At 37.2% G+C, this 27,053-nt stretch overlaps 1 protein-coding gene across 3 annotated transcripts in view; it reads left to right on the top strand.

Moving 5' to 3' along the window:
- Positions 1-705: 705 nt before the first annotated feature.
- Positions 706-27,053, top strand: part of HisT (Histamine transporter) — a 154,428-nt gene continuing 128,080 nt past the window's right edge. Inside the window, exon 1 of one of the 3 annotated variants that reach the window (XM_067089672.1) lies at positions 706-862. In XM_067089672.1, the coding sequence (XP_066945773.1) occupies positions 805-862 (58 nt within the window). In that variant the 5' untranslated portion in view covers positions 706-804. Of the gene's footprint in view, positions 863-7,141; positions 8,003-14,716; positions 14,868-27,053 lie in introns of those variants that run through there. The other 2 variants (XM_067089671.1, XM_067089674.1) reach the window with 2 other exon arrangements.

Genomic DNA, 27,053 nt, shown 5'->3' with positions numbered 1-27,053 from the left:
GGATAGTGATGTGTAAGATTTCCGTACAGGGGTAGGCTACTATTCACAACACAGTACTGGGAGTGTAAATGGTTGTGACTATTGTGTTTCTTCTCGGTAGCAACAATCATTACACACGCGCGCGCACACACACACACATATATACAGTATATATATATATATATATATATATATATATATATATATATATATATATATATATATACACGTGTGTGTGTGTAGGCAATACACACGTGTCTGTTTGCATGTGTCCTGAAAGCTGTACGAATAGCTACAGGCTAATCACTAAATAACCTCACGCAATCCAGGAAAAGATAAAACCTTCCACTGGTAATGCATCATCAATAAACTGTATGACCACCTACCATAATACGCAGTTTGTCGAACAGTATAATGAGAACTCTCGGCCTCCATCGGTAATGCTAACGTAATCAACTCATTATGGAGATTTTCATATTTGTTCTTTGTGTATATGTAAAAATTCATCTTGCCATATCCTGCGTTAAAGGTTATGTCAAAATCGCATCTGCTATATAGTTATTTTGAAGAGGAATATTTCCGTCCATTATAATTTCTAATCCGAACGAGTTTCGGGTTTCTGTAACCGTCCCTCTGGCCACTCCCCAAGTCCCCCTCCCGGCCCCGCCACCTCCTCCTCCCCTACGAAGCCACCCTGCCCTAACTCGGACACTTAGGCCCTCCTGTATCTATGCGTTCTCCTTAGGATAAACAGTCGTGCATGTTTTGGGATCATTCGCATTACCTTTTCGGCTCTGTTAAGTTGTGTTCAAGTGTGCTTTCGCCATGGACCAGGCTGAAATTACTCCTCTCATTGATGGCTCACTGAATGCAAGATATTCAGGTATGTAAACGTGGGAATATTTTTAAATGGTTGTTGAATAAGGTGGTATGGAATTCAGGTATGTAAACGTCGGAATATTTTTGAATGTTTGTTGAATAAGGTTATATGGAGGTTGGTGATGCATCTGTGTCTTCCATGGAACTCGTGTATTCTCGTTGAATATTCGTTGACCTGGATGATATATAAAGGCCTACAGCTCTCGTGTGTTCCAGATTTGTCGTTGATGACGCTTGTGGATTTTCGTTAAATATTCTTTCACCTTGTTGATATAATCGTCGGTGATGATCTTTCTTTTAAACAGTCGTTGGTAAAGATCGTATTTGTTTAGATATGCTTTTGAAAGAGGCTTTGGCAGAGCCAAGTTCGTGCGTCTTTTAAGAGAACGTTGATAAAGCAAATGACATCCCCGACAAAGCATTGGCGTTAACTGAAGTTATCAATGAGTGCCTAGGATTAAATGGTCGTTAAGCCAGTTTAATCGTTGATAGAGTTCGTGCGTATCATGAAAAGATGAGACGCAGGTAACGTACATGGAACAAGAGACGTCATTGTGTATGTGTCTGTAGAAAGCGCAAGAATTTATTATTCGGGTATTTACAGTTTTGCTTTCGTTCATTTAGGTTATTTTCTTCACATAAATTCATATTGTTATTTTCCATCGAAAATTTTCAGATTTTTCAGGTGTATTGCGGTCACGTGGTTTGTCATTTTCATAGATTTTCGCATTAAAAATTTGCATTCCTTTTGTGTGTAAATAGCGTACAAGTGAAATATCATTGCGCATTAAACTTTTAGCAAAAGGCAGCATGGAACCGGGTAGAAAAATCGTCTTGAAGACGTTTGGTTATTCATTATATTATGAAAATATTTTTAAAATATATATTTTGAAGGGGACATTTTAGCACACTTTACTCAGAAACGTCTATCACACAACATGGTGGCATGCAAGAAGGTCCTTATGGAAATAGTATCGTTAAATAAAATGTGATCTACCAAACGACTTTGTTGTATTAAAAAATATGAACTCACAAACAACCTTTTTGTATCAGAATAGCCTGTTCCAGCCCGCAGATACCTCAGGTTTGTGTGTTAGGAGAAATACAAATTATTACTTTAAAAAATTTGTCATTGTGACATCTTTTGAGTAGCAAATGTTGGCTGCCATAAAACATTAGGAAAACGTGCTTAGACTATAAATCAACAGGTAATTCATGTAGGGAAACGTCATACGTACTTGTAAAGAATAACTTAGCTGAGTCTAGTTTTTTTTTCTGCACCTTTGTTTTCAAAACATTGATGTTTTAAATTTTTTTTCTTTTGACAAAACGTGTAGTTCGTGTACATGTGGAATGTTTAGTTTAAATTTTTATTAAACGGTTTGCGAGGATAGACTTCGTATTATTGCGAATGTTTTTATTATTATTATTATTATTATTATTATTATTATTATTATTATTATTATTATTATTTACTTGTAGCTTAAAGAGGTGACTATTTCATGCGTTTTTTCACACAAAGTTAAAAAAAAAAAAAACTGAAAAATTTAATTGACTTTATTTTTGCTTCTTTAATTCTGTATTTCATTACTAATCGTTTCAGCTACCTAGACTGTTTGAAATCTTCACGTTTCTGCATTTCATTTTTTTTTTTATTTCTTCGAGATTAGCGTTCGTGACATTTGCATTTGTAATCTCATTTTGATACACCTAATTATATCTAGATGTTAGCGTCGATGATCATAATGTTGTGATGCCAGATTAGCTGACAAGTCAATAAACTGATTAATATGATTCTAAGGTAGAGTAAATGGAAGATAAGGTCCAATAATTCGACGCGTTTAACGTCAGCCAACACTGTCAGCTGACAGAAGCAGCTGACAACGTCAGCCAACAAGCGCATAACAGCACAGAATGTTGATTAATTCTGAGGTACAATGGAGAACGAAATGATAACCAAACGTTCACTCTTTTCACAATAAAGATGACGGTTGTTTATGTATGAAAAAATGGTGTCATGGGACTTTGGAATGGGAAATGTGTCGTTGACTTGAATTATTTATAAATGTTACAAGTGTTGCCTCGTGTGATGTATATGCTTATCTCAGGTCTTGATACGAGACATTGTTGTTTATGCACCTCTCTCTCTCTCTCTCTCTCTTTGTCCATTGATAAATTTTGTTTTTACTAATTCTCTGTGTGTGTGTGTGTGTGTGTGCGCGTTTTGTGTATGTATGTGTATGTGTGAGCGCCTGCGCTTTGATAACATATGCTGCGACTAATTTTCTCTCTCTCTCTCTCTCTCTCTCTCTCTCTCTCTCTCTCTCTCTCTCTCTCGTGGTTAAGAGCCTAAGGACTGAATAACTATAAAACTGTAAACTTCTTCGGTGGAGTTGTGACATTTCTTTTTGCTAGTTGTGCGTTATTTATATAACCTTCTGTATTTAAAAGGCGTGTCTGTCACTGACTTAGTTCCTTTTTTCTTCAGACTCTAGTTCTGCTGGAGATATTTAATCATTTGCAAGAATAGCCTGTGGTTTTAAGGCCCTGTTGGCTTAAGCTGTGAATTGGGTACCTGGTGGTTTGTCGACTGTATAGGTCCGTGTCCAGAGTGAAGATGAGCATGAGGTCGACAACCTCATCCCAAAATTCAGGTCAGTACTTGGATAGGCGACCACTAGGAAATGGAATACATTGCACGAAGGTCCCTTGAAAGTCCGCGGTGTAGGGCATAGGTCTAGCAAACCCATCCCCTAACAGATTTCTTCAAAACTAAATGGCTTTCTTGTAATATAGAATCATTGGAACTTTAGTTGACGCTTGGTATAATTTTTGTTTTGTTTATTTGCCTAATCTATTTCACTTTGTTATTTGTCTAATAGGTTTAACGCTGTTACAGGCCCGTACCCAGAGTTTTTTGTGGGGGGGGTTCGTTTTTTCCCAAAAAATGCACCTTTTCTTTTATATATGTGATTGCATATATAGGTATATACAAGATGAATACTTGAAAATGTTATTTTAGTTATATTAAGAAGAAAAACTGGGCATGCGGTCTATGTCCCTCTACCCGATTAGATGTTATTCAAGGTACTGACTTTGGTTAACAGAATTTTACTTATAATTTATAAAAGAAGACTTGCCAAAAAGACAAAAGATTGTTATTTATTACTTTATGAGTACAGTTCAATGAAAGGGATAGTCACAGAAAATATGAACTTCCAGAAATTTTTTTTGGGGGGGTCGTTTGACCCCGACCACCCGCCCCCCCTCTCGGTAGAGGCCTGTGTTGTTTCACTTCCATTCTTCTTTGTTGTTTTCTTATGTGTGCTAGGCTGTTTCCCTTACCGGGAACCCTGGAATTGTAGCACTGTGGTTTTGCAACTTGTAATCATGGCGATGATAACTATGATAACTCTTTCCAAGGTGCTATTTATCATCAAGGAAATGATAACAATGATAACAGTACAAACTCAAGACAGACAGACACACGCACACACACACACACACACACAAAGAGAGAGAGAGAGAGAGAGAGAGAGAGAGAGAGAGAGAGAGAGAGAATGAAATTGAAACACTACCTATTTATCTCAGTAGAATTACAGTCTCGATAATGGATTAATTGTATCCCTATTAGGTACTGCGTTCGTAGCAGTGTAGGCCTATCAGCTGAAGGTATTACCATGGGAACTTCGGTTACGTGGTGAAGCATACGTTGTATATACCTGATGATCTCTCTCTCTCTCTCTCTCTCTCTCTCTCTCTCTCTCTAGTCCCATACTCTTGCCCCCATGAGGCCCTGTTGGCTGATGGCTCCTAGTATTCCTGGTCTTTCACCCACCCAAATACTGAACGGGTCCTAATGTCAGGAGAGTTGCGCTGTAGAGGTTTTATTGCTGTTAGTGATTACTGTAGGTAGTTGACGCGCTGATGATGTGATTTCAATACATAATCATATTTATGAAGTGGTCTCAATATGTAATTATATTTACTCGCCTCTAGTTTAAAGTCTTTGACTCCTTATTGTAGTTACAAGAGTTCTCCTTAGATTCCTGTTTACTCCCATTTTTATTCGCCCATTTATCCTCTTGCTTTCCTGCACACAGCCCTTTCTGCTCTCATAAAATTGTACACCAAACATTCTCCCTTTCACCATCCCTGAATCTCTTATTTCATTATACCAGTATTCACTTTCTTCCTCTTTATATCCTCGCAATAACACCTCCAGCTGTCTCGTGTAGTTGTGAAACTTTAGCATCTTTATTCCTAACATTTCCTTTATCTCTTACGTTATACACTTTTCTTGCTATTTATCAAGTTGACCTGTAATACTAATACCCATATTGAGAGCCCCGCACCTATAGCTAAAACTGTCTTTTTTTTTTTTTTTTGCATCACCTAGATAATATTCAGATACACCTCCATTCACAAAATTAGACATTTCAGAGGGCACTTAATTGATCGCACTCTGAGGATGGCGTGCAATTGGAACTTCAAAAGGTTCAAGCGGAGATGCAATACGTTACTATCCTGGTACGATTCTCCTTGTTTTTAATTTACTTGCGTTTTTATCTATTTATTTATTAATTTGTTGATTTTTTTAATAAGTGATCTCGTCTTTCTGTATTTCTCATTACCTTCTGTTACTTCTTCTGAATGAACACCCTATTCTTTGGAAGCTTGAATATCAAGTCAGTGGGCCCTGTGGGCTTGTTCAGATGAGTAGTTCGTCTTCTGAATAATAATAATAATAATAATAATAATAATAATAATAATAATAATAATAATGAACCAAGGAACCCCTGTAACGAGGCTATAATATCGAGAATTAAAAGCCACAGTAGTTTTAACAATATTTGTGCTGAAGAGTTAAAATCGATAAGGAGAGACTTTCAGACTGATGAGTAGTATCTGAAAATCTCTCCTTATCATTTTTAACTCTGTGTATAAATATTTTTAATGCTACTGTGGCTTTTAATTCTCTGTAATAATAATAATAATAATAATAATAATAATAATAATAATAATAATAATAATAATAATAATAATAATAATAATAATCTGAATGCAGTGTCAAAATTTAAGTATTTCGCAGAAATTCTGGTTACAATTGTTCCTCTCCCAGCCACTGACCGTAACAGATGTGCAAAAATATCTTTCAGAGGTGCATTTTTTAAGTAATGTCTCACATAATCAGTTCCGTAGGCCTAATACGTTTGTCCTTCCGTTGATCTTCAACGTGAGTGGGGAATTATGGAACTGCGGCCCACAGGAACCCTGGGAGTTTTCACACCAATTAGATGATCTAATGCTACTTACCTCCGTAGGGGGGTAGTGCCATCAGTGCACTTCACGTGGTGCACTGTAGGCATTACTAAAGGTTTATGCAGCGTCCCTTCGACCCCTAGCTGCAACCCCTTTCGTTTCTGTAACAGTTCCTCCGTTCATATCTTTATTCCATCTTACTTTCTGTCCTCTCCTGACAGTTGATTCTTAGTGCAACTGCAAGGTTTTCCTCCTTTTACACCTATGCAACCTTTTACTCTGTTTTCCTCTCAGCGCTGAATGACCTCATAGGTCCCAGCGCCTGGCCTTTGGCCTAAATTGTATATTCTAATGCTATTCATTGTTTTATTTCCCGGTAACCTTCAGAAGTAAGAGCAAGTGCCATTGGCCTTGGGGGAAGAGGCTCAGCCTCCAATTAGATGCACTCCGTTTCCTGTTGGACATAGATCGCATTAGGCCCTAGGGCCTAGGCCAATGACACTTCCCGGCGTAGCAACGTAAAATCAGCTCATGTTACATTGCCACGATAGGAATGTTTATATATATGTATATATGTGTATATATACATATATACAGTATACATAAACATATGGTCTTTCCCCCATCTGATGAGTCCATGTGCGTCAGCGTGAGAGTGCCACTCCCATTCATACTTCTCTTATTGCACGAGTGCCTGAGAAGCGAGAGAGAGAGAGAGGGAGAGAGAGAGAGAGAGAGAGAGAGAGAGAGAGAGAGAGAGAGAGGGAGGGTGCGAAGGAGTACGCTGTGTATGGCACTCGACGAGAACAGCTGTTTCTGCCTTATTTCATTTATTTGTTTCCTTGCTCGTCCTCATTGGTAATGCTGTTCTTTTCCCTTAGGTTTTATTATGAGTTATCGTTTGTGTGTTATCCCAGTCCCTTTTGGAGTAAGTGTGAGAGGGAGTGATGTGCACTTCATGGATTCCGGTACGATAAAACGTTTTTGGGAGCAATTGTCGGATGGCAACTCGGGGGGCGTCGGAAAGTTCTAAAAGCCAGTTGCCAAGAAGCCGACAGAGTAAGGTGATGTTTGTCTGTCTGTCTGGCACCGTGCCTTTGTGCGACATCATTGTTCTTCTAACCCTTTCTCTCCCTCTCCTCCTTTGTTTGCCGCTTTCTTTGCTTTGGGGTTTAAAGCTGCAGATTCCATACGGCTTATAAACCCCCGCCGCCAGACCTAGGCCTATCCGCTCGATGCTGTGGTGCTCAATCAGATTTGCGAACGTTTTCCTCCTGTGGCAGTGAAAGTGTCTTAATCCCTTAACGTTTAAGGACCCCGTCGAAAAGCAGTCAAGGTCCTCATGGTATCCGGCGGAAATGATCACACCCACCAGCTATCCTGACGTGGAAACAAACAAATGCTTACGTTGAACGAGACCCGTTTCGTTGTGCCGTGAGGATAAGAAAGTGCCATGCTGTGTCAGTGATACTGGCATTGCATCATCATCATCATCATCATCACCATCGATGTTTTTATGTATTTGTGAGCGAAAGTTGTCCTGAGGCCCTGAATCGGTTCTCGAAACCTCCGGTGGTATCGATTGTGCTTTTGCCACGAATCGAAACCGCCCCTGAGGTGATGAGCGCTTAGTGCGAATAATCGATAGGCAAATAAATCTGTTTTGCGGCGTCCCGAGGAGGGAAATACGTCGGGAGATAGAGAGTGGACGATAAGTGTTGAATAATGTCGAGTGGAGCGCTAAACGGTATGGGGAGCGAGATGGAGCACAGGTTGGTTAGTTCTACCACGACCAGCACGCTCGTGTCACCCTCCACTCCGCCTTCTGCCGCGCACTACCCGCTCATGGAGACCACCACCACCGCCAGCACCTACAACACCGGTAAAGTCAAATGTTGCAACGTGCACTCCAGGGTCTTCTTTTCGTTTTCTTGGGGGTGGTCACTTAATGGTGTTATTTCGTTTTCCATTCCACCACGAAATACTTTTACGGATTAGTTAGGGCAACTTTTGAGCTGCTATCTTGTCTAGGTACATAGTACGGTTCGGGTCAAGTTTAGTGCAACTTGCAATAGAGTCATGAAAGATCTTTTCTTTTATTTAGAGTAGCGTCTGATTAGTTCTCTTTATCTTCACAAAGTCATTGACTTTGAGACAGATAATTTCCCGAGAGAAAGTTATCAAAAATTAAACAGACAGATAATTTCCCGAGAGAAAGTTATCAAAAATTAAACTGAGACAGATAATTTCCCGAGAGAAAGTTATCAAAAATTAAACTTTTCCCGACTTAGATCAACAATTAAACTTTTCCCAACTTAGACTCGAACACAAAAACTGTTAATGTCTAGCATTATATAATACCTTGTATATTTTAATTAAAATTGACTATTAAGTAACTGAGAAACAGACCATATTTGCCAAATAATTTTTGATTGAATTTTACAGATATTCTAAATTGAACACACTTTAAATCGAATGAATTCTGAAACATGTTTTCCTGTATTTAGAAACTTTTTAAAAGAAATGTGCCCTTTGTCAACATTGTTGTCAAAATGTAGCTAATAGGTTATTTTTTATTATTTCATATTGAAAGGAACTTTTAATGGAATAATCCTTTGAAGTAAAAACAATGAATTCAAGCATATGAAAAATGAGTCTTCTTTATTGGAGTTGGGTTTTTTCTTGTCCATCAATTGTAACACTTTATATAATCTTTTATTAATTGCTGTTTAGGAGGATTTGGAAAATCAAAACTTTTGGAAAGTTATTATATACTGTCAGAAAAAAGAGAATATTGTTTATTTTGATATTTAAACCTTGCAAACTTTGTTAGTACTTTACTGTGGAATGTTAAGTAGCAAAAAAATAGTTGTAGTCCTAACACTTTCTACCATGATGTCACGATTCAAAAAGCGATGTACAATCTTTTTCCCTTTGTTGCCTAGTAATGCCTCAACGTGACCCATTGCCAGTGACCCTGAGCTCAAAAGTTCTGTTGATTGTCGTTCAAAAGTTCGGTTGATTGCCCCCAAGTTGTAAATTTTGATGTAATGATGTTAGCCCGTGAAGAAGCGTGACTTGAATTCCGTTAGACTGCTAACACCACGTGTTTCTGAGTGTGAAGTTTTTTGCTTGAATTTTATATCATTTTTAGAACGCAGGCTAACCGAATCAAAACTTTTTTAGGAATGAGTTGCAGACTTTCAAGTAATGATTTACTAGAGACTATATCCTATTTCGTTTTGATAACTGAAATGATTTTTAAACTTACCTTTCTTTCTTTGTACATCTTAAATGTTTACGTATGCTGTAAAGATTTCGATAACATGTAAAAGAAATAGTTCATCAACGTACTTTCAACGATCCCGGTTTTATCAAGATAGTGAAAATTCATGCTGTTATCCCATAGAATTTGTAAGATAACATTGGTTTTGATGTCCCTAATTCCTCCGTGGGGTCATGTAGATAATGATCGTTACTTAGTTTCATAGTTTTTCTTTGTTAATCCGTGAGGTTTTATTAGCGACTTCCGAAGAATAAATAGCAGAATATTGTTTGATAGACTTAGTCAAAACTTTTTTTTATTAACTGATGACAACCGAGGATTTAAATTTTAGCCTAATGTGTTAAGCCTAGATACTTCCCAAATACTAATAAAAATGTGTTCGTTAGACCGAGTAAAGTATGTAAACGTTGTTGTCAAGAATTCCGTAAGGATTATAAGTAGTTTTAACAGATATTAACAGCAAAATTGTACAAAACATACTTAACATTCCTTGAGAAATGGAGATTCTGGCATAGGATTAGGTCTAGGTTGTATACTTCAGGTTCGGTCTATTAGTTGCACTGGAGGAGGGTCTTTCGATTTTCTTCATTATTTTATAAAACTGAGGCCTGCCCTAGATAAAGGAATTCGATCGCAAGACTCCCGTTGGGTGGTAGTGCCGTCAGTCCACCTCATGAGGTGCACTGTAGGCATTGCTTCGGTCTTTACAGCGTTCCTGCGCTCCCTGGCTGCAACCCCTTTCGTTCCTTTTACTGTACTTCCGTTCATATCCTGTTTCTTCCATCCTCTCCTAATAATTGTTTCATAGCGCTACTGTGAGGTATTTCCCTTGTTACAACTTTAAAACCTTTATGCTATCAAATTCCGTTTCAGCGCTGAATGACCTCATAGGTCCCGGAGTTTGGCCTTTGACCTAAATTCTATATCCTGTTCTATTCTCGATCGCAAGACCCCCGAATTCTCATACAAAAAGGAAACAAAAAAACGTCATTGAACCTTAATGCGATCATCTGAAACCCGTTTCAGCAGAACGGATTAGGGATGTGCAAAAAACACCGTTGAGTAATAATGATTAGATAAAACGTTATTTCGATGCGCGTTATCAGATAATTGATATCGAGGTGATGATTTCACAATATTTTTTGGCTAGACGTACTTTAAACAGACCGAGATTTCGAAGCAATGTCTTGATCTAATACATTATTCTTCTGCTTTTGTGCGTTAGGAAATCTGGAGGGGTGAAATGACAGCTTCGAATTGTAAACGTTCAGAAATTTAAAATTGCATTCAAGGTCAACGTTACATTCGAAAGTTTTGAGATTAGATATTCTGAGTTATATTTATTTTTAGTGTGTGATAACGCTATATTTTGAATACTTCATATATATAATATATATATATTACTGTAATATATATATATATATATATATATAATATATATATATATATATATATGTGTGTGTGTGTGTGTGTATTTATACGTAATTGTGTGTATGAAAAAGTTCAAGCAAGTGCGGAATAAGGGAGAGCAGAAGTATATTGAAATAAAATAAGGAAAAATAGTAAAAAACAGGAAATTTTTAGAACAATATAATGTAACTTAATAGTGGTAAAATACTAGGTAGACATTAGCATGAGTAAAGGTCAATGTGGAAAAAATATGCTAACATATGAGGGACCTAGACTTTAGTACAGTGAGATAGCCTCATGTGTATATATGTATATATATATATATATTTATATATATATATATATATATTATATACATATATATATATATATATATATGAGTTCATCTTCAACATTACCACAGGTGAAAAATAAGAGACGGGGTGTAGGTCCTGACCGGTTTCGACTTTATTTCCAAGCCATTGACGAAGGACTGATGCATAGTATTAGAAGTCACAAATATATATACTACAGGAACAGTACTGACGAACATACACAACCGTTAGAGACAGCATATCCAGCCACAGCCCATTGTCAAGGTAGGAGTGGCCTTCAAAACTCATTTGGCTAAAAATCATAATATACTCTCAGGGGACAATACTGATAAACATACCGACCATAGGCGACCTCAGATCCACACCTGACAGGTGCCAGGGAGGCGGAGTTTGGAAACTCATTAGCACTACTGCCCCCGTACTATGTTTACAAATATAATAATCATATTTTCATACATCTCTACCCCCTGCCTTAAAATTTAAACAATTTACAAATTTCTTTTGATATTAAAGGGTCAAGTTTATACATCCCTTGACTGATATTCATATTATGGTTGTAACTTTCTTTTATAAAGCTAGATTCAATGATATTCCTTCCCAGCGCATTATTAGAATATACAATCCTTTTTGCCCCTTCCCAGTTGTTAGCATGATTGTTCTCACTAACATGTACAAATATACCACTGTTCCCCTGTGCCTACCTCGCACATTTCTTATGCTGTTCAATTCTTTTTTCCAGTGCTTTCCCGGTTTGGCCAATATAAAAGTTGTCACAAGACTTACATGGAATTTTATATGCACACCCTTTAGTATTGTCGGGGAGTTCTTGATAAGTACATTTTTCATTGTTTTATTATTCTTAAATGCGACATTAACACCAAAATTCTTAAGAAGAGGGGGATATCTTTCATATTATTATTATTATAAGGCAGTACAAGCAAATTCTTTGTGTTGTAAGGTTCTTTTTGGTTCTGATACAGTCTTTTTTGCCGCTTCAAATGCAGTTTAATACACTGTCAGGATATTTCAATTTCTTGCCTGCAATCCTAATCTTATCTATTTCCTCATTAATATATTCAGGGCTACATACCCGTAATGCTCTTAAAAACATAGATGAAAACACTGATTTTTTTAACCTTATTGCTTTGTCCGGAATGGAAATGCACATAGGAAGAAATATTAGTGGGTTTTCTATACACACTATATTTAAACCCACTATTAGTGAGGACATCCAAGAAGGGTAAGCACCCATCACTTTCCATTTCCCTAGTGAATTTAATCGATGGTACTAATTGATTTAACTTGGTAAAAAAGTTATTTACATCTTGGTTCCCTGGCCATATTTTTCACCTGTGGTAACGTGTGATAAATGAATCACGTACAAATGTGATAATAATCATATATATATATATATATATATATATATATATATATATATATATATATATATATATATATATATATATATATATACACTCACACACTGTATATATGTACATTGTAGTTTGTAATATTTTACCAATAACAACAGCAATGGTATTAGCTATAAATGTCACGCATAAGGCTATCACAAAGTAAGTTTTGTAAATCTTTCTACATTATATATTTCGTGAATTCTGTGTATCGTCTCCGATTACATAATGAATGTGAACGTTGCCCAGCCTATAAAAAACCCAAAACGTCACTTTGTGCGCTGATCTAATAGTTCTATAAATGGTCTGTATGTCGTGCGAGTAGTTTTCAGATATGGCATCAGGCATTCAGAGTTGCCAAGTATTATTTTTTTGTGAGAAGCACAGCCTGATCAGTTATTATTATTAATTATTATTATATATATTTGTCACTGATATAAAGGAAAGGAGCGCAAAGAAGGCTGAAAAATATTATAGGTATCCAATAATGAATAAATTATAGGAAAAAATGGATATATATATGTATATACAATGAGATCAATCAAAGGTTTGAGAATGCAGTTGACAAAACACGCCTGTCCGTGAGAGAAATCGTAATAGATCCTTGAAACACGGGAAAACAGAGGAAACATAGAATTCCATATTCTAGATGTGACTGACATACTCTCGAGTTTATCATCTCCGCAAAATATTATTTCGAATTAATCGGTTTTCTAAGTTTGAATGGAATTTTGATAGGCCTAGGGACACTTTCAGCTTCCAGTTCGGTTGGTAGGCTAATTAGCACTGCTTAGTCTTCCTTCTCTCTCTCTCTCTCTCTCTCTCTCTCTCTCTCTCTCTCTCTCTCTCTCTCTCTCTCTCTCTCTCTCTAGTACATGCTGATTTTGAAATTAAATCTCCCCTTGTCACTCATAAACAAATATAGAATAAATTCTAGGAATAGGCTTTGTTCCTTCCGAACACAGAATGTCTCTCGCTGATTTAAAAATGAAATCTCCCTTTGTTTCTCATAAACAAATATCGTGGATTATATTCTAGGAATGCGCTTTATCCCTCTCAAATACATAATCTCTCTCTCTCTCTCTCTCTCTCTCTCACACACACACACACACACACACACACACACACACACACACACACACACACACACACACACACACACACACACAGATACTGACGCACACCGAATAAAATATGCAGTCCTCCCTTTGACTACTCCGTCAAAAAGCAAACTTGTGCGGACCAAATTAATCTGTCACGTTTACTGAGTAAGTTTTTCTTTTGAAGCCTTTCAAGGTCACCCGTCGTTCGAGCATGAAATAAAAAAAAATGTTTCATGCACTTTCAGTTTATTGATTTTCTATATTTGGCAGTGTTAAGTATTTACTTTCAAACATGAAAGAATTCAAATAGTTTTTTTCCTTTTTCTTATTTTTTTTTTCATGCATTGAAGAATGCTACTTATTTACATTCGAGGCACGACAAGAAAATTCGTTTCATGAATTTTTAAAGTCATTTTGTCTGTTTGTTTAACGATATTAAACCCTTACAACATTCGAGTTTGAAAAAAATTCTAATCCCTGATAGTCAGTGTATAGATATTTTTTTTTCTTATTTCGTTATGATAAATCTTAACTATTCGATTCTGAACGAATTTCCAGCAATCGATTAGTCAAGATTTTACCCCTCCTTTCTCTCATTCAAGAATGGAATAATTTTGCGTTCTCGCATGAACTAAGTTACCATCCACGAACTTTGTTAAATTTATCGTAAATGATGGAATTACGGCCATTAGAAAAGGTAAAGAAGAAGAGAACGTTCGTGTGCTTATCAGCTTGTGAGTTTGGGATGATAAGGTAAAGAAGTATTAAAGATACAGCTTCATAATGTACCCTCCTTGTCTCCGTGGAAGAATGAAAAGCCATGGTACAAGGTGACCATAGGTCTCATTGTGACCTGTTCGCATTAGCTCTACAGAGTTCTGCTGTATGTTATTTTTTTTTTTTTTTTGGTGGGGGAGTTTATGGTAGACCCAGACGTGATCTCAATTAATCTTATCGGCGCGTAGGCCTAATATAGAAGGTGGGGGTTGTCTCAGGCTTCCTCCCTCCCCCCTTCCCCCTCCTTCAGTACCAGAACGGTAAAAAATGAATACTTCAAAGTCCACGTGGACTGATAAGCGAGAGAACGCGCTTCATGTTCAGTAAATTTTATGGCGCAGTTCAGTGCTGTCTTCTGAACCGTCATACAGGATCCGTAAGTTTTGTTTTCAGTGTAGTCGACACAAGATGGTCGAGAAGGTCCTAACGCCGTTGTTTTCAGAAAGTGAGTGATTTTTCCTGTTTGCCTGTTTCACTACAGAACTGTAGAATCGGGCAGCGAAATTAGCGTTTTGTTACATTTCCAAAGGCAAGCCGGTAGGTAGACCTACAGTAGCCTGGCTACATAGTCTCCGCTCAAATCGAACTCTTCGGGGACCAGCTATTTATCAAAATCAGCTTAGGTTATCTCAGGTGTCTTGCTGGGTCCTGTTATCTTTATTATAATGATTAGTGATCTTTATTTATTAATATTTATAGTGATCTCTATTATATCTATTCGCTGAAGATTCCCGTGTCTATTCCTCATCAGACTCTCGTGAAGACTGTGAAAATGTAAAAACTTTTAAAATGAACTAGATAGTCTAGTCTGTCATGGGCCGCAAAAGAACAAATCGTCCTTTAATGGAAAGAAATTCGATCCCATAAATTTAAGTAGAAAGTAGAAAATTTGACGGTTATGTTGACCCAGATGGAATGGCTGTTATGAAAAATCACCAATTAAAAGATGTGGGAGTCAGCCTCTCAGATGGCTAAACGTGGTGTACCAAAATCGACAGAATCGTAGAAAACTGGTTTTCGTAGTCGGCATGGAATCTGAGGACTTTTTCGGGCGAGCGTTAATTAGACCAATTATTGACTAGTACTGAGTACTTTAGTATGACCTCTGCACGTCGGAGGGCGTACTAGGCTATTTTACAATAAAAACAAGTAAAAAATGCGCGGAAGTTTCTTCGGCGCAATCGAGTTTGCTGTCCAGCCGCTACAGCGTATAACCAAGGCCACCGAAAATAGATCTATCATTCAGTGGTCTCGGTATAAAGCTGTATGAGCCGCGGCCCATGACCACGGCACGGTGGTGACCTGCCTTATGTAGTTGCCAGAAGCAGGATTATGGCTAACTTTAATCTTAAATAAAATAAAAACTACTGAGACTAGAGGGCTGAAATTTGGTATGTTTGATGTTTGGAGGGTGGTTGATCAGCATACCAATTTGCAGTCCACTAGCCTCAGTAGTTTTTAAGATCTGAGGGCGGACAGAAAAAGTGCGGACGGACAGACAAAGCCGGCACAATAGTTTTCTTTTACAGAAAACTAAAAATGACAGCTTACATTAACTTCTTGTTTTGGTATACTGAAAGAAATAAAACTAAATCAAACCCAATGCAGAAATGAACACTGCAAAAATAATTTTTTTTTCTCAGATTAATCTCTAGTCGGTGTTTCGACCACCCATTGATAGGCTCATTTCGTCATTTAATTTGGCAGATGTTTTGTGGATGGGTGCTCTTCCTGACTCTAAACCTTCTTATTCATCTGGCACGGAAAGGATAAAAAGCAAATCAGTGCTATTGAAAACAATGAAAAACTGTAAACAATAAACTGGGGGCAGAGTCTATTTATTCCCTGAGGCAGGAATATAGCTCACCAGAAGAAAGTACAGCTGCAGAATTATGTACACCTGCAAAGTCAAAGGTGGTCTGGTTTTCTACAAAATCAACCCCTTTCATTCCTTTTACGGTACCTCCTTTCATATCATCTTTCTTCCATCTTTCCTCCCTCTCCTAACAGTTGATTCATAGTGCAACTGCGAGGTTTTCATCTTGTTACACCTTTCAGACCTTTTACTCTCAGTTTCTGTTTCAGTGCTGAATGACTTCATAGGTCCCAGTGCTTGGCCTTTGGCCTAAATTGTATATCAAATACATTCAATTCTACAAAATCAAAGAGGGTTTGGTTTCTTGCAAAATCAAAGAGGGTTGGTTTCCTGCAAAATCAAAGAGGGTTGGTTTCCTGCAAAATCAAAGAGGGTTGGTTTCATGCAAAATCAAAGAGGGTTGGTTTCCTGCAAAATCAAAGAGGCTTGGTTTCCTGCAAAATCAAAGAGGGTTGGTTTCCTGCAAAATCAAAGAGGGTTGGTTTCCTGCAAAATCAAAGAGGCTTGGTTTCCTGCAAAATCAAAGAGGGTTGGTTTCCTGCAAAATCAAAGAGGGTTGGTTTCCTGCAAAATCAAAGAGGCTTGGTTTCCTGCAAAATCAAAGAGGTTGGTTTCCTGCAAAATCAAAGAGGGTTGGTTTCCTGCAAAATCAAAGAGGTTGGTTTCCTGCAAAATCAAAGAGGGTTGGTTTCCTGCAAAATCAAAGAGGGTTGGTTTCCTGCAAAATCAAAGAGGGTTGGTTTCCCGCAAAATCAAAGAGGGTTGGTTTCCTGCAAAATCAAAGAGGGTTGGTTTCCTGCAAAATCAAAGAGGGTTAGTTTCCTGCAAAATCAAAGAGGGATGGTTTCCCGCAAAATCAAAGAGGGATGGTTTCCCGCAAAATCAACAGAGGGTTGGTTTCCTGCAAAATCAAAGAGGGTTGGCTTCCTGCAAAATCAAAGAGGGTTGGTTTCCTGCAAAATCAAAGAGGGATGGTTTCCCGCAAAATCAAAGAAGGTTGGTTTCCTGCAAAATCAAAGAGGGTTGGTTTCCTGCAAAATCAAAGAGCGTTGGTTTCCTGCAAAATCAAAGAGGGTTAGTTTCCTGCAAAATCAAAGAGGGTTGGTTTCCTGTAAAATCAAAGAGGGTTGGTTTCCTGCAAAATCAAAGAGGGTTGGTTTCCTGCAAAATCAAAGAGGGTTGGTTTCCTGCAAAATCAAAGAGGGTTGGTTTCCTGCAAAATCAAAGAGGGTTAGTTTCCTGCAAAATCAAAGAGGGTTTGGCTTTATTTAATCTCCAATACACCAATTGAAACCGTAAACCTTTGACCTTCAGTTCCACCACAGTCGTAAGAACTAATGTCAGATGTTATCTGCCTCAGCCGCCTGTCATAACGCATCCGACGGTGCTTGTCAGTTGTCATTTGCTCTCACGGACACTAACCTGAAGAATGGTGTGGTTCACTACTACGCTGTTTATGGAATATCACGAATCTACTTCAGAAAGAAATGTTCCTGGATTAAGTGGTATTTTTGGCACTAGATCTTGCACCTTTTATCCGAATCCGTAAAAGTAATCTCGAAGTCCGTACAGCTGTGTGGGGGGTCTCTAAAAGTAATCCCCCACCCATGAGGGAGGAGCTCATCTTCAGTTAATCTCTCTCTCTCTCTCTCTCTCTCTCTCTCTCTCTCTCTCCCCCGTGTGCCATTGAGAATTAACTACCTGTTCAGTTTGTTTTTCTGTGTTTTCTGAAATCTCTCTCTCTCTCTCTCTCTCTCTCTCTCTCTCTCTCTCTCTCTCTCTCTCTCTCTCTCTCTCTCTCCGTGTGCCATTGAGAATTAACCACCTCTTCAGTTCGTTTTTCTGTGTATTCTGAAATCATTCTCTCTCTCTCTCTCTCTCTCTCTCTCTCTCTCTCTCTCTCTCTCTCTCTCTCTCTCTCTCTCTCTCTCCGTGCCTTATCTTCACAACAGATAGACAGGAATCAAGAAAAACCCGCAGGCGTGGCGATGCAAAGATTAAGAGTTCAAATTCTTACAAGAAAATTCCTCAGTCGAAATTTCTTTTTCTGCAATCTCTCTCTCTCTCTCTCTCTCTCTCTCTCTCTCTCTCTCTCTCTCTCTCTACCTTGATCTTAGTAAATATATAGTTTTACTTTAGGTAACTACGCACATGGTTATTATTCGACTGTTGTGCGTCATTATCACGATAGAAGAGAGTGTGGGGCTAGCCATCTCATCCCATAAGACTTGCTGAGATTCGAAAGGTTGACATTAACTGGAGCGAACTCCTGTCGTGGGAAAAATCATAATTTTATATATACATTTATACATATATAATCAAATATGTGTAAATATATATTATATAATCATATATACATACTGTATATATATGCATACATAGTATGTATACACACATTTATATATATGTATATATGTATATATTTATATATGTATATGTATGTATGTATATATATATGTATAAATATATATTATAGAATCATATATGCATGTATAGGTGTGTGTACAGTATATGTATATGTATGTGCGTGAGTGTATTTAAGACCATTCCAAAGTTTTGCAGTAGAAGGAAAAAAGCGGAGGATCCAAATCACCGCTGACCTTGTGAAGAAGTGCGGAATGCAAGTTGACTAGCATCGCCTAACTTACATCATTGTTTTGTCACCATATTTTGTCTTATTTTCTTTGCCTCCGCAGAGAAAACCTAGAGTTATTCTTCGTCTTCCCCAAAACAAGCCCTTTTGTGAATAAACCTCCATTGTATCGGCCCCTGAATCTTCCTGCTGACGAACAGGTTTCGATCTGGTTTGAATCCTCTTGCTGACGAACAGGTTTCGATCTGGTTTTGTTTTCAACTTGGGTTTGTGTGTCAGCTCTTTATGGGATTATATCATCTCACGATTTGTTGTTCTACCTGCAGGGAGAAGGAGCAGAATGGGGTTTCGTAAGATGCTCTTTTGTTCTGCTCCTTCTGATGCTCGAGCACGCTACGTTCGAGGAAAGTGTTTTCTGGGTTGATATTGAAGAATTCAAGGATCTATTTATGTAATATATTCTTGAATCATGGTTCAGGCTTTAATTTATTTATTTTTTTATTGTTTTCCATTTTTGATAATTGACTTCTTTCTATACTTCCTATTACCTTCTGGTACTCCGTCCTAATGAACACCATATTCTGTGGAAGCTTGAATTTCAAATCAGTGGCCCCTGTGGTGGGCTTGTTTCATATGAGTGAGGATTTATCTTCTGAATAATAATAATAATAATAATAATAATAATAATAATAATAATAATAATAATAATAAATTTTAATGTGACAGTGATTGACGTAATTATGCCCTTATGGAATATTTTTAGAGTAATAATGACAGTTGTAAATGAACTGTGTCAGAAAAGCCTTTAAAGGTCTTCATGGCCAAATTGGTAAAGTCATTATATACCCAGGCTATTGGGTTCTTCTGCAACCGAGACGTGATGTGATTCAGTATAGCCTGATTATAATCTGTTTTGCCGAGTTTCTGTTGTTCTCTTGTTTTTCGTCCGTATTCTTCGTTTATTATCTGCCTATTATGTTTCAAACTTTTTTTTTGGGGGGCGGGTGGTTTCAGTATCTCTTTCCTCTTTAATTATTTCTTTTTTTTTTGCCGGTTTTTTCTTCTAGTTATCGTGCTCTTTCTCTTTTTTTTGTTTTCGTTGAGTCTTCTGTTTCCTCTTTTTGTCTTCAGTCTTCCTTCATTTCGTCTTTTTTTCAATTCATCTCTGTCGTTCCATCCCCGTTCTTTCTCATCAACCTGCTTTTTCTAGCCTTCATTTTTTTTTTTCGCAACCACCTTTGTTTTCCGCATTCCGGACCCTTTTTGTTGATGTTCCTGCTTCCTCTGGTAAAGTAAGGGATTGACGCCTGCTTTTCAGCGAGTTCTCTCTCTCTCTCTCTCTCTCTCTCTCTCTCTCTCTCTCTCTCTCTCTCCAAGGAAGTCTTTTATAGCAGAGCTGCGCTGAAAATAGCGAATTTTTCCCACGCTGAATAATTTCTTTGCTATCTCTGCTGAAAATAGCGTATTTTTCCTAAGCTAGTTTTTTTTTTTTAGCTCATTTATTCCCCGCCGTAAGGGAGACATTCTGTGGCGAATTTCTGCTAAAAATAATTGACGTATTCCACCTTGAATAAGGCATATTGTGCCATTTTTTGTTGCAAATAGATTTTCCTACGTTGAATGCAGTTTTATTGTATCTTTCTGCTGAGAAAACCAGTTCTTTCCTGACAGAATTATTCATTTATTAGCCACTTCCTGCTTTGAATTGTTCGTTTTAACCAAACCTGACGAATTATTTTCAACCAATTTTTTTTTTTTACCGGAAATATCGAAGTCTTCCTGTATTTAGTATTATACTTTAGCGAATATCTACTGAATGTAGCGAGTTCTTAGAATGATGATAAAGACACCTTTTAGTCAGCTTCTATTGGAAATTATGGGTTCTTCCCATGAAGAATTATGGGTTCTTCCCATGAAGAATTATGGGTTCTTCCCATGAAGAATTAACTCCGTAGGGGGTTAGTGCCGTCAGTGCACCTCATGCAGTGCACTGTAGGCATTACTTAAGGTTCTTTGCAGCGTGCCTTCGGCCCCTAGCTGCAACCCCTTTCGTTCCTTTTATTGTACCTCCTTTCATATTATCTTTCTTCCATCTTTCCACCTTCTCCTAACAATTGATTCATAGTACAACTGCTTTGAGGTTTTCCTCCTGTTACACCTTTCAAACTTTTACTGTCAATTTCTTTTTCAGCTTTGAATGACCCAATTGGTCCCAGTGCTTGACCTTTGGCCTAAATTCTATATTCAGTTCAGTGAAGAATCGAGTATTGTTTGCGTCCGGTTTCAGCTGAAAATGGTCAGTTTTCCGTATAAAAGTATGCAAGTATTTTCAGCTGATATTGTCGAGAATAGCGAGTATCTTTTCTTCGGGAAAGTGTATTTGTCCGCAATATTCTATGGAATAAAGCGAGTTGTTTACATTGTGAATAAATTAGCATTCAGACAGTCCACAAAAATAGCTAATTTCACGAACACTGACGGTAACAGTTCAATATTTTGCTGGAATGATCGAGTTCATCGTATGCTGAACGCCTCTGGGCGCACTGTAAGCATTACTAAAGGTTCTTTGCAGCGTCCCTATTCGGCCCCTAGCTGCAACCCCTTTCATACCTCTTACTGTAGCTCCATTCATAGTACCTTTCTTCCATCTTGCTATCCACCCTCTCTAACAATTATTTCATAGTGCAACTGCAAGGCTTTTCTCCTGTTACACCTCTAAAACCTTCTTACTGTCAGTGATCTCATGGGTCCCAATGCTTGGCCTTTGGCCTAAATTCTCTAATCAATTCGTACGCTGAATGAAGCATTTTGTAACCAATTTCTGCTGAAAATTGTGAATTGTCAGTGTTTGCGTAAACTGTGCAGCACTTCAGCAACTGTTAGAAAAAGTCCTTCATTTGCTACACATATAGAGGAGAGATGCTATAATCCTTTTTTTTCTGCTGAAGTGACTGCTTTCTATATATTGCTTACTCAGTATCTTGCGTTCACTCTGCCAGGCTACAGACTGTCTCTGTTGTACTCTAGTTAAAGATCGAACAAAAGAACGAATGGCTCTGTTCAGCTCTTAAAGCTCCACTCATTTTGTCCGAACCATTATCTTACCTTAAACACCCGGCATACCGTAGCCTACTGGCTGTTTTCGTATCTTCCTCTCAAATTTAGTGTTCCATGGCGGACGCATTTTTCCACGCATCCGTAAAACTCGAGGAAGAATTCCATCGCTTCTCTTTTCCCCATCGGGGAATTTCTGATGGAAATCATGAATCGCATCAGTCCTTTTATGAAGAAAAGTTCGAGGTTCGGATCGATTCGAGACGTATTGTCTAGAGACTGAGGTAAATTAAACACGCCTTTGTTTACGAAAGTCGGCGTATTCTGTTGGGAGGAGACCGGGATTGCTCGGTTGCTATTAATGTTATTGCAGAAGCGTCTGTGATGTTCGGTGGGTTTTCTTTTTTTTTTTTACCCAGTTTTAGGTGTACGCGCATGCACAGGCACTTGATGGTACAGTTATGCATCAAAAACATTTCCTCAAAAGACGAACACTAGAGCCTAAGTGGGCAACATCGACGTCTGGCCAAAGCTAGTGGTATTTTATTTTCTGAGGCAATCTGTGTAACACACATCCTATTGCTTGGCATTTGATATTGGTCACCACATCCACATACCCACAAACTCATTGTTGCTTGTCTGAAGTCCAGTAATGAAAACACATTCTTCGTGTTTGTCTTGAATGGTCAAGAAAAAGCCTCTGTATAGAAGCAAGTTCAAGTCAGTAGATATAACAAAGAAGCTTCCGACTTTCAGCTGAAGAGGACTTTAGTGAAGATCGAAAGCTCCTGTTCCATATTTATTCACTTAAACTTGCTTGTATACAGTGGCCTTTTCTTAACCAGCTTATATCTAAGCGTCTGATAGACCAGGTAACCTTCTTGTCTTTGACCTATTTATGAATAATCTTGAGCATTTTATAGATACTGATCGCTTTGCTGGTGTTGTTAACAAGTCAGCATCACTTAGGAAAATGTTTATTTCAGAGTTTTATGTTTTTTTTTTTTTCGTTAGCCTGATATACGTGTATTGTAAATTCTGATTGTGTATTGTAGTCTTCTACCGTTACATCATAATTTTTTTTTGCTGCTTTGATTGATCCAGTGTTAGTATTTGTTCTTAAAACAAAACTTAGCAAGGAATCAAGATTAAAAATTCAGTTTTGATGGTAAAGAGGAAAAAAAGTTGACGACAATTTTTCAATTCATTTTCATAACTGAAAATGTGATGAGGTGAAAAAGGATAGCTTAGCATCATTAGAAATTATTTAAATTATACAAGAAAAGTTATGTTATCTTAATAGGTTACTTTAGATCGGGTTAGGTGTGTGAATCTTGAGAGTAGCGAGGTTAGATCTGTTGAATGGTTAGGTTAGGTCTGATTGTTGACCTTACGTCAGGTTAAGCCTTTGAATGTTGATACGAGGTCAAGTTAGCTTTGTGGATGTCGAACGTAAATTTGAATGTGAATAAGTATGTGAAATAGTTTGACAGCTGAGAATGTTTAATTATTCCCTGATAATTGGGCAACCAAGAACCTTAAGCACAAACCCCAAAAACAAGGAAATAAAGGAGAGGAGGGTATCAGAACAGGGAATAGCAAGAGTGGGAACTGACATCCGAAGCTTTGTTCAGAGAAATTCTTAGGTGATAACGATTATCTTTTTATGAATACGCAGTGATAAGTTGTATACACTAGCACCCTCCCCATGAAAAATAAGGGCAAAATAACAATATTGAAGATTTAGATAGTAACATAAATGAGAAATATAAAAATAGGAAAAAGATAAAAATCTATTATAGAAAAATATATATATATATATATATATATATATATATATATATATATATATATATATATATATATATATATATATATATATATATATATATATATATATATATATATATATATATAATATAATATATAGATACATACTCGTATATATATGTATGTATGTATGATATGAAAATCGGTGGCCCCCCTAACAAATTTTTCTGGATCCGCTAGTGGTTCTATATTACTCTGTTACGGCAGTCTATAGGTAATCAGCTTCACGTTTACACCTGCAGTCACTGAACCCTGGGCAAGCCTCTCTCACCAATGGCCTCCATTTAGAAATAGTGTACCTTTGCATGCGTCTCAGGGGGTACTTGACGTCCCTGTGTCCAGTATGGGCACACCAGAGTTACAGTAATTTAAATAAAATATTTTGGTTTTTGTTGCTGTGAAAATGAGAGTATTAAAGTTAAGTTTGGAACTTTTTGGATCATAAACATGGATTTTAATTAGGAATGAAATTAAGAGGGCATCAGCATTCGAAACTGTGTAGGAACAATGTAGAATTAAATTTATCTGTTAATTTAGCTGACGATAAATATCAGGAGCCGATATCATTGCAACCAATGATGGGTGCTGAGAAGCATGAGCAGCCAATCACAATCAGCTTCTAGGATATTGCCTGCGATTATTTACTGTCAGTCGCGTAGAGGGTTGTTGCCGTCAGTGCACTTCATGCGGTGCACTGTAGACATTACTAAAGGTTCTCTGCAGCTTCCCTTCGACCCCTAGCTGCATCCCCTTTCGTCCCTTTTACTGTATCTCCTTTCATATTCACTTTCTTCCATCTTACTTTCCACCCTCTCCTAACAGTTGATTCATAGTGAAACTCTTTCCTCCTTTTCCATCTGTCAAACCTTTTATTGTCAATTTCCGTTTCAGCGCTGAATGATCTCATAGGTCCCAGTGCTTGACCTGTGGCCTAAATTCTGTATTCAGTTAATTCGTTAACTGTCAGCTCCAGAAAACACTCCAGGATTGATTGCACTTAGGATGAAGTTAGATTATGAAGGTTGTTAATATTAACTGGAGGATTTTAATACAAGGAAAGATACAGGAAGACACCAATTTGAAATTAGGGAGACATTAATATTTTCCTTATACTATTTTTTGTTTTTTTTATTTTTTTATTTATCTGTTTTTCTAATAACTGACCCCCTTTTTCTGAATTTCCCATTACTTTCTGTTACTCCTTTCGAATGAACACCTTAATATTCTTTCGAAGCTTGAACTTCAAGTCAGTGGCCCCTTTGGTGGGCTTGTTCCATATGGATAGGGCTCATCTTCTGAATAATAATAATAATAATAATAATAATAATAATAATAATAATAATAATAATAATAATAATAATAATAATAATAAATAATGAGGGTTTGAAGTATTTGTTAATATTTTCATTCAGTCCTTCATTTTCATTCACAAAAATGAGGAGACTTATCGTATAACCCTTTTCTGTGCTGAAGTTCAGTGTTCTGATGCAATTACTTCCTTTATTATCTAATATTTTCACATTTTTTCGTTTACTTTTAGGTGAAGGGGACATCAAAGGGATTTCTCTCTCTCTCTCTCTCTCTCTCTCTCTCTCTCTCTCTCTCTCTCTCTCTCTCTCTCTCTCTCTCTCTAAACAAAGATCCAGACAGTCCCTTTGTTTTGGGGTAAGATCATTTGATCCATTCGTTTTTGGGTTTTTTTTTCGCTTCATCAAACTAAAAGGTTTTTTCTCATGTTATTCTTTTCTTGCTGGGCTATGTGGCTAATGATCTGGAAAGACAGACTGCCTCTCTGTCATTGTTGGTGGGAGGGTTTGCTCTCTCTCTCTCTCTCTCTCTCTCTCTCTCTCTCTCTCTCTCTCTCTCTCTCTCTCTCTCTCTCTGCTGCTTGCAGTACGTCATCCAATCCATAAACTGAAAAAATGATTTAGGATGAAAAAAACAATAGCCTTTCCCTCTCTCTCTCTCTCTCTCTCTCTCTCTCTCTCTCTCTCTCTCTCTCTCTCTCTCTCTCTCTCTCTCTCTCTCTCTTTTAAAGGAGAATGTCGTCATGATAAAGTGACTTAGCTTGAGAAAATGTTTGACAGAATAAAGTGACTTAGCGTGAGAAAACGTTTGACAAAACATAACTGAGACGATACTCTCTCTCTCTCTCTCTCTCTCTCTCTCTCTCTCTCTCTCTCTCTCTCTCTCTCTCTCTCTCTCTCCTGCTCGCAGTACGTCACCCAATCCATAAAGTGAAAAAATTATTTAGGATGAAAAACAATAGCCATTCCTCTTGCCTTAACGACCCGCCACAGGTGAACCAAAGTTCTGATGCAGCTTTTAATGGTATACAAATAGGGGAAACTAATTAGTGTTTGCATACGCACTTATCTTGGATTTCCTTTTTTATATTTATGTCGTAATTGAAGGCAAGTCCTCGTTAGGATAGTTTTTCATTGTTGCCATACAGTTTTTGTAACTGATTTTAGCTAGGTGTGTATAGACATTGGCCTAACCCAGGCCTAACCAAGCCTCCTTGGCTAAACTTAATTTAATTTTAGATTTGTTTTGAATATTTAAGTATTTTTCTATATTTCACATTTTTATTACACTTTATCGTATATATATATATATATATATATATATATATATATATATATATATATATTTATATGTATATATATGTATATATTTATATATATATATATATTTATATATATATATATATATATATATATATATAATGTACGTAATTATATATATTGTTTATATACATTTATTTATTTATTTATTTATTTATTATTGCAACAAACCACTGTAGACATGTGATGATCATATATGCATTCAACCAGAAGGGTGGAAAGAAATGACTTGAACGAAGCGCTTTCATGTATTTCTACACCTCATCAGGTTCAGGTACAAGTGCCAAGGAAACAAATAGAGAGTCACAAGAAGACTTCGTGGCAAGACAAAAATTGCTAACAAGACAAACAACGCTAACAATTGCCGAACAGTGGTAATGTTTAATAGCCTACTTGTTTTCAAATACCCTTCGTTAAAATTTCATCAACTTGATATAAACCTAGGCTGATATTTAATAAATTGTCAGTCTTTTTTTATTGTACAGGATTCTATTAAGTGTCTTTTCAGTAGGTCTTTGCAAAACATAATTTCCTTCGATTCTGCCCAGTTAATACCGTGATTGCTATTTTTCATATACAAATAATGCATTTGACATATTACATGTTCTTGCGGTATATTTGTGTTGTTTCAACCTACTTACGTTTTATTAC

Source organism: Macrobrachium rosenbergii, chromosome 46 (genome assembly GCF_040412425.1).
Source record: "Macrobrachium rosenbergii isolate ZJJX-2024 chromosome 46, ASM4041242v1, whole genome shotgun sequence".
Lineage (NCBI taxonomy): Eukaryota > Metazoa > Arthropoda > Malacostraca > Decapoda > Palaemonidae > Macrobrachium > Macrobrachium rosenbergii.
This window is presented reverse-complemented; position numbering and strand designations above follow the sequence as displayed.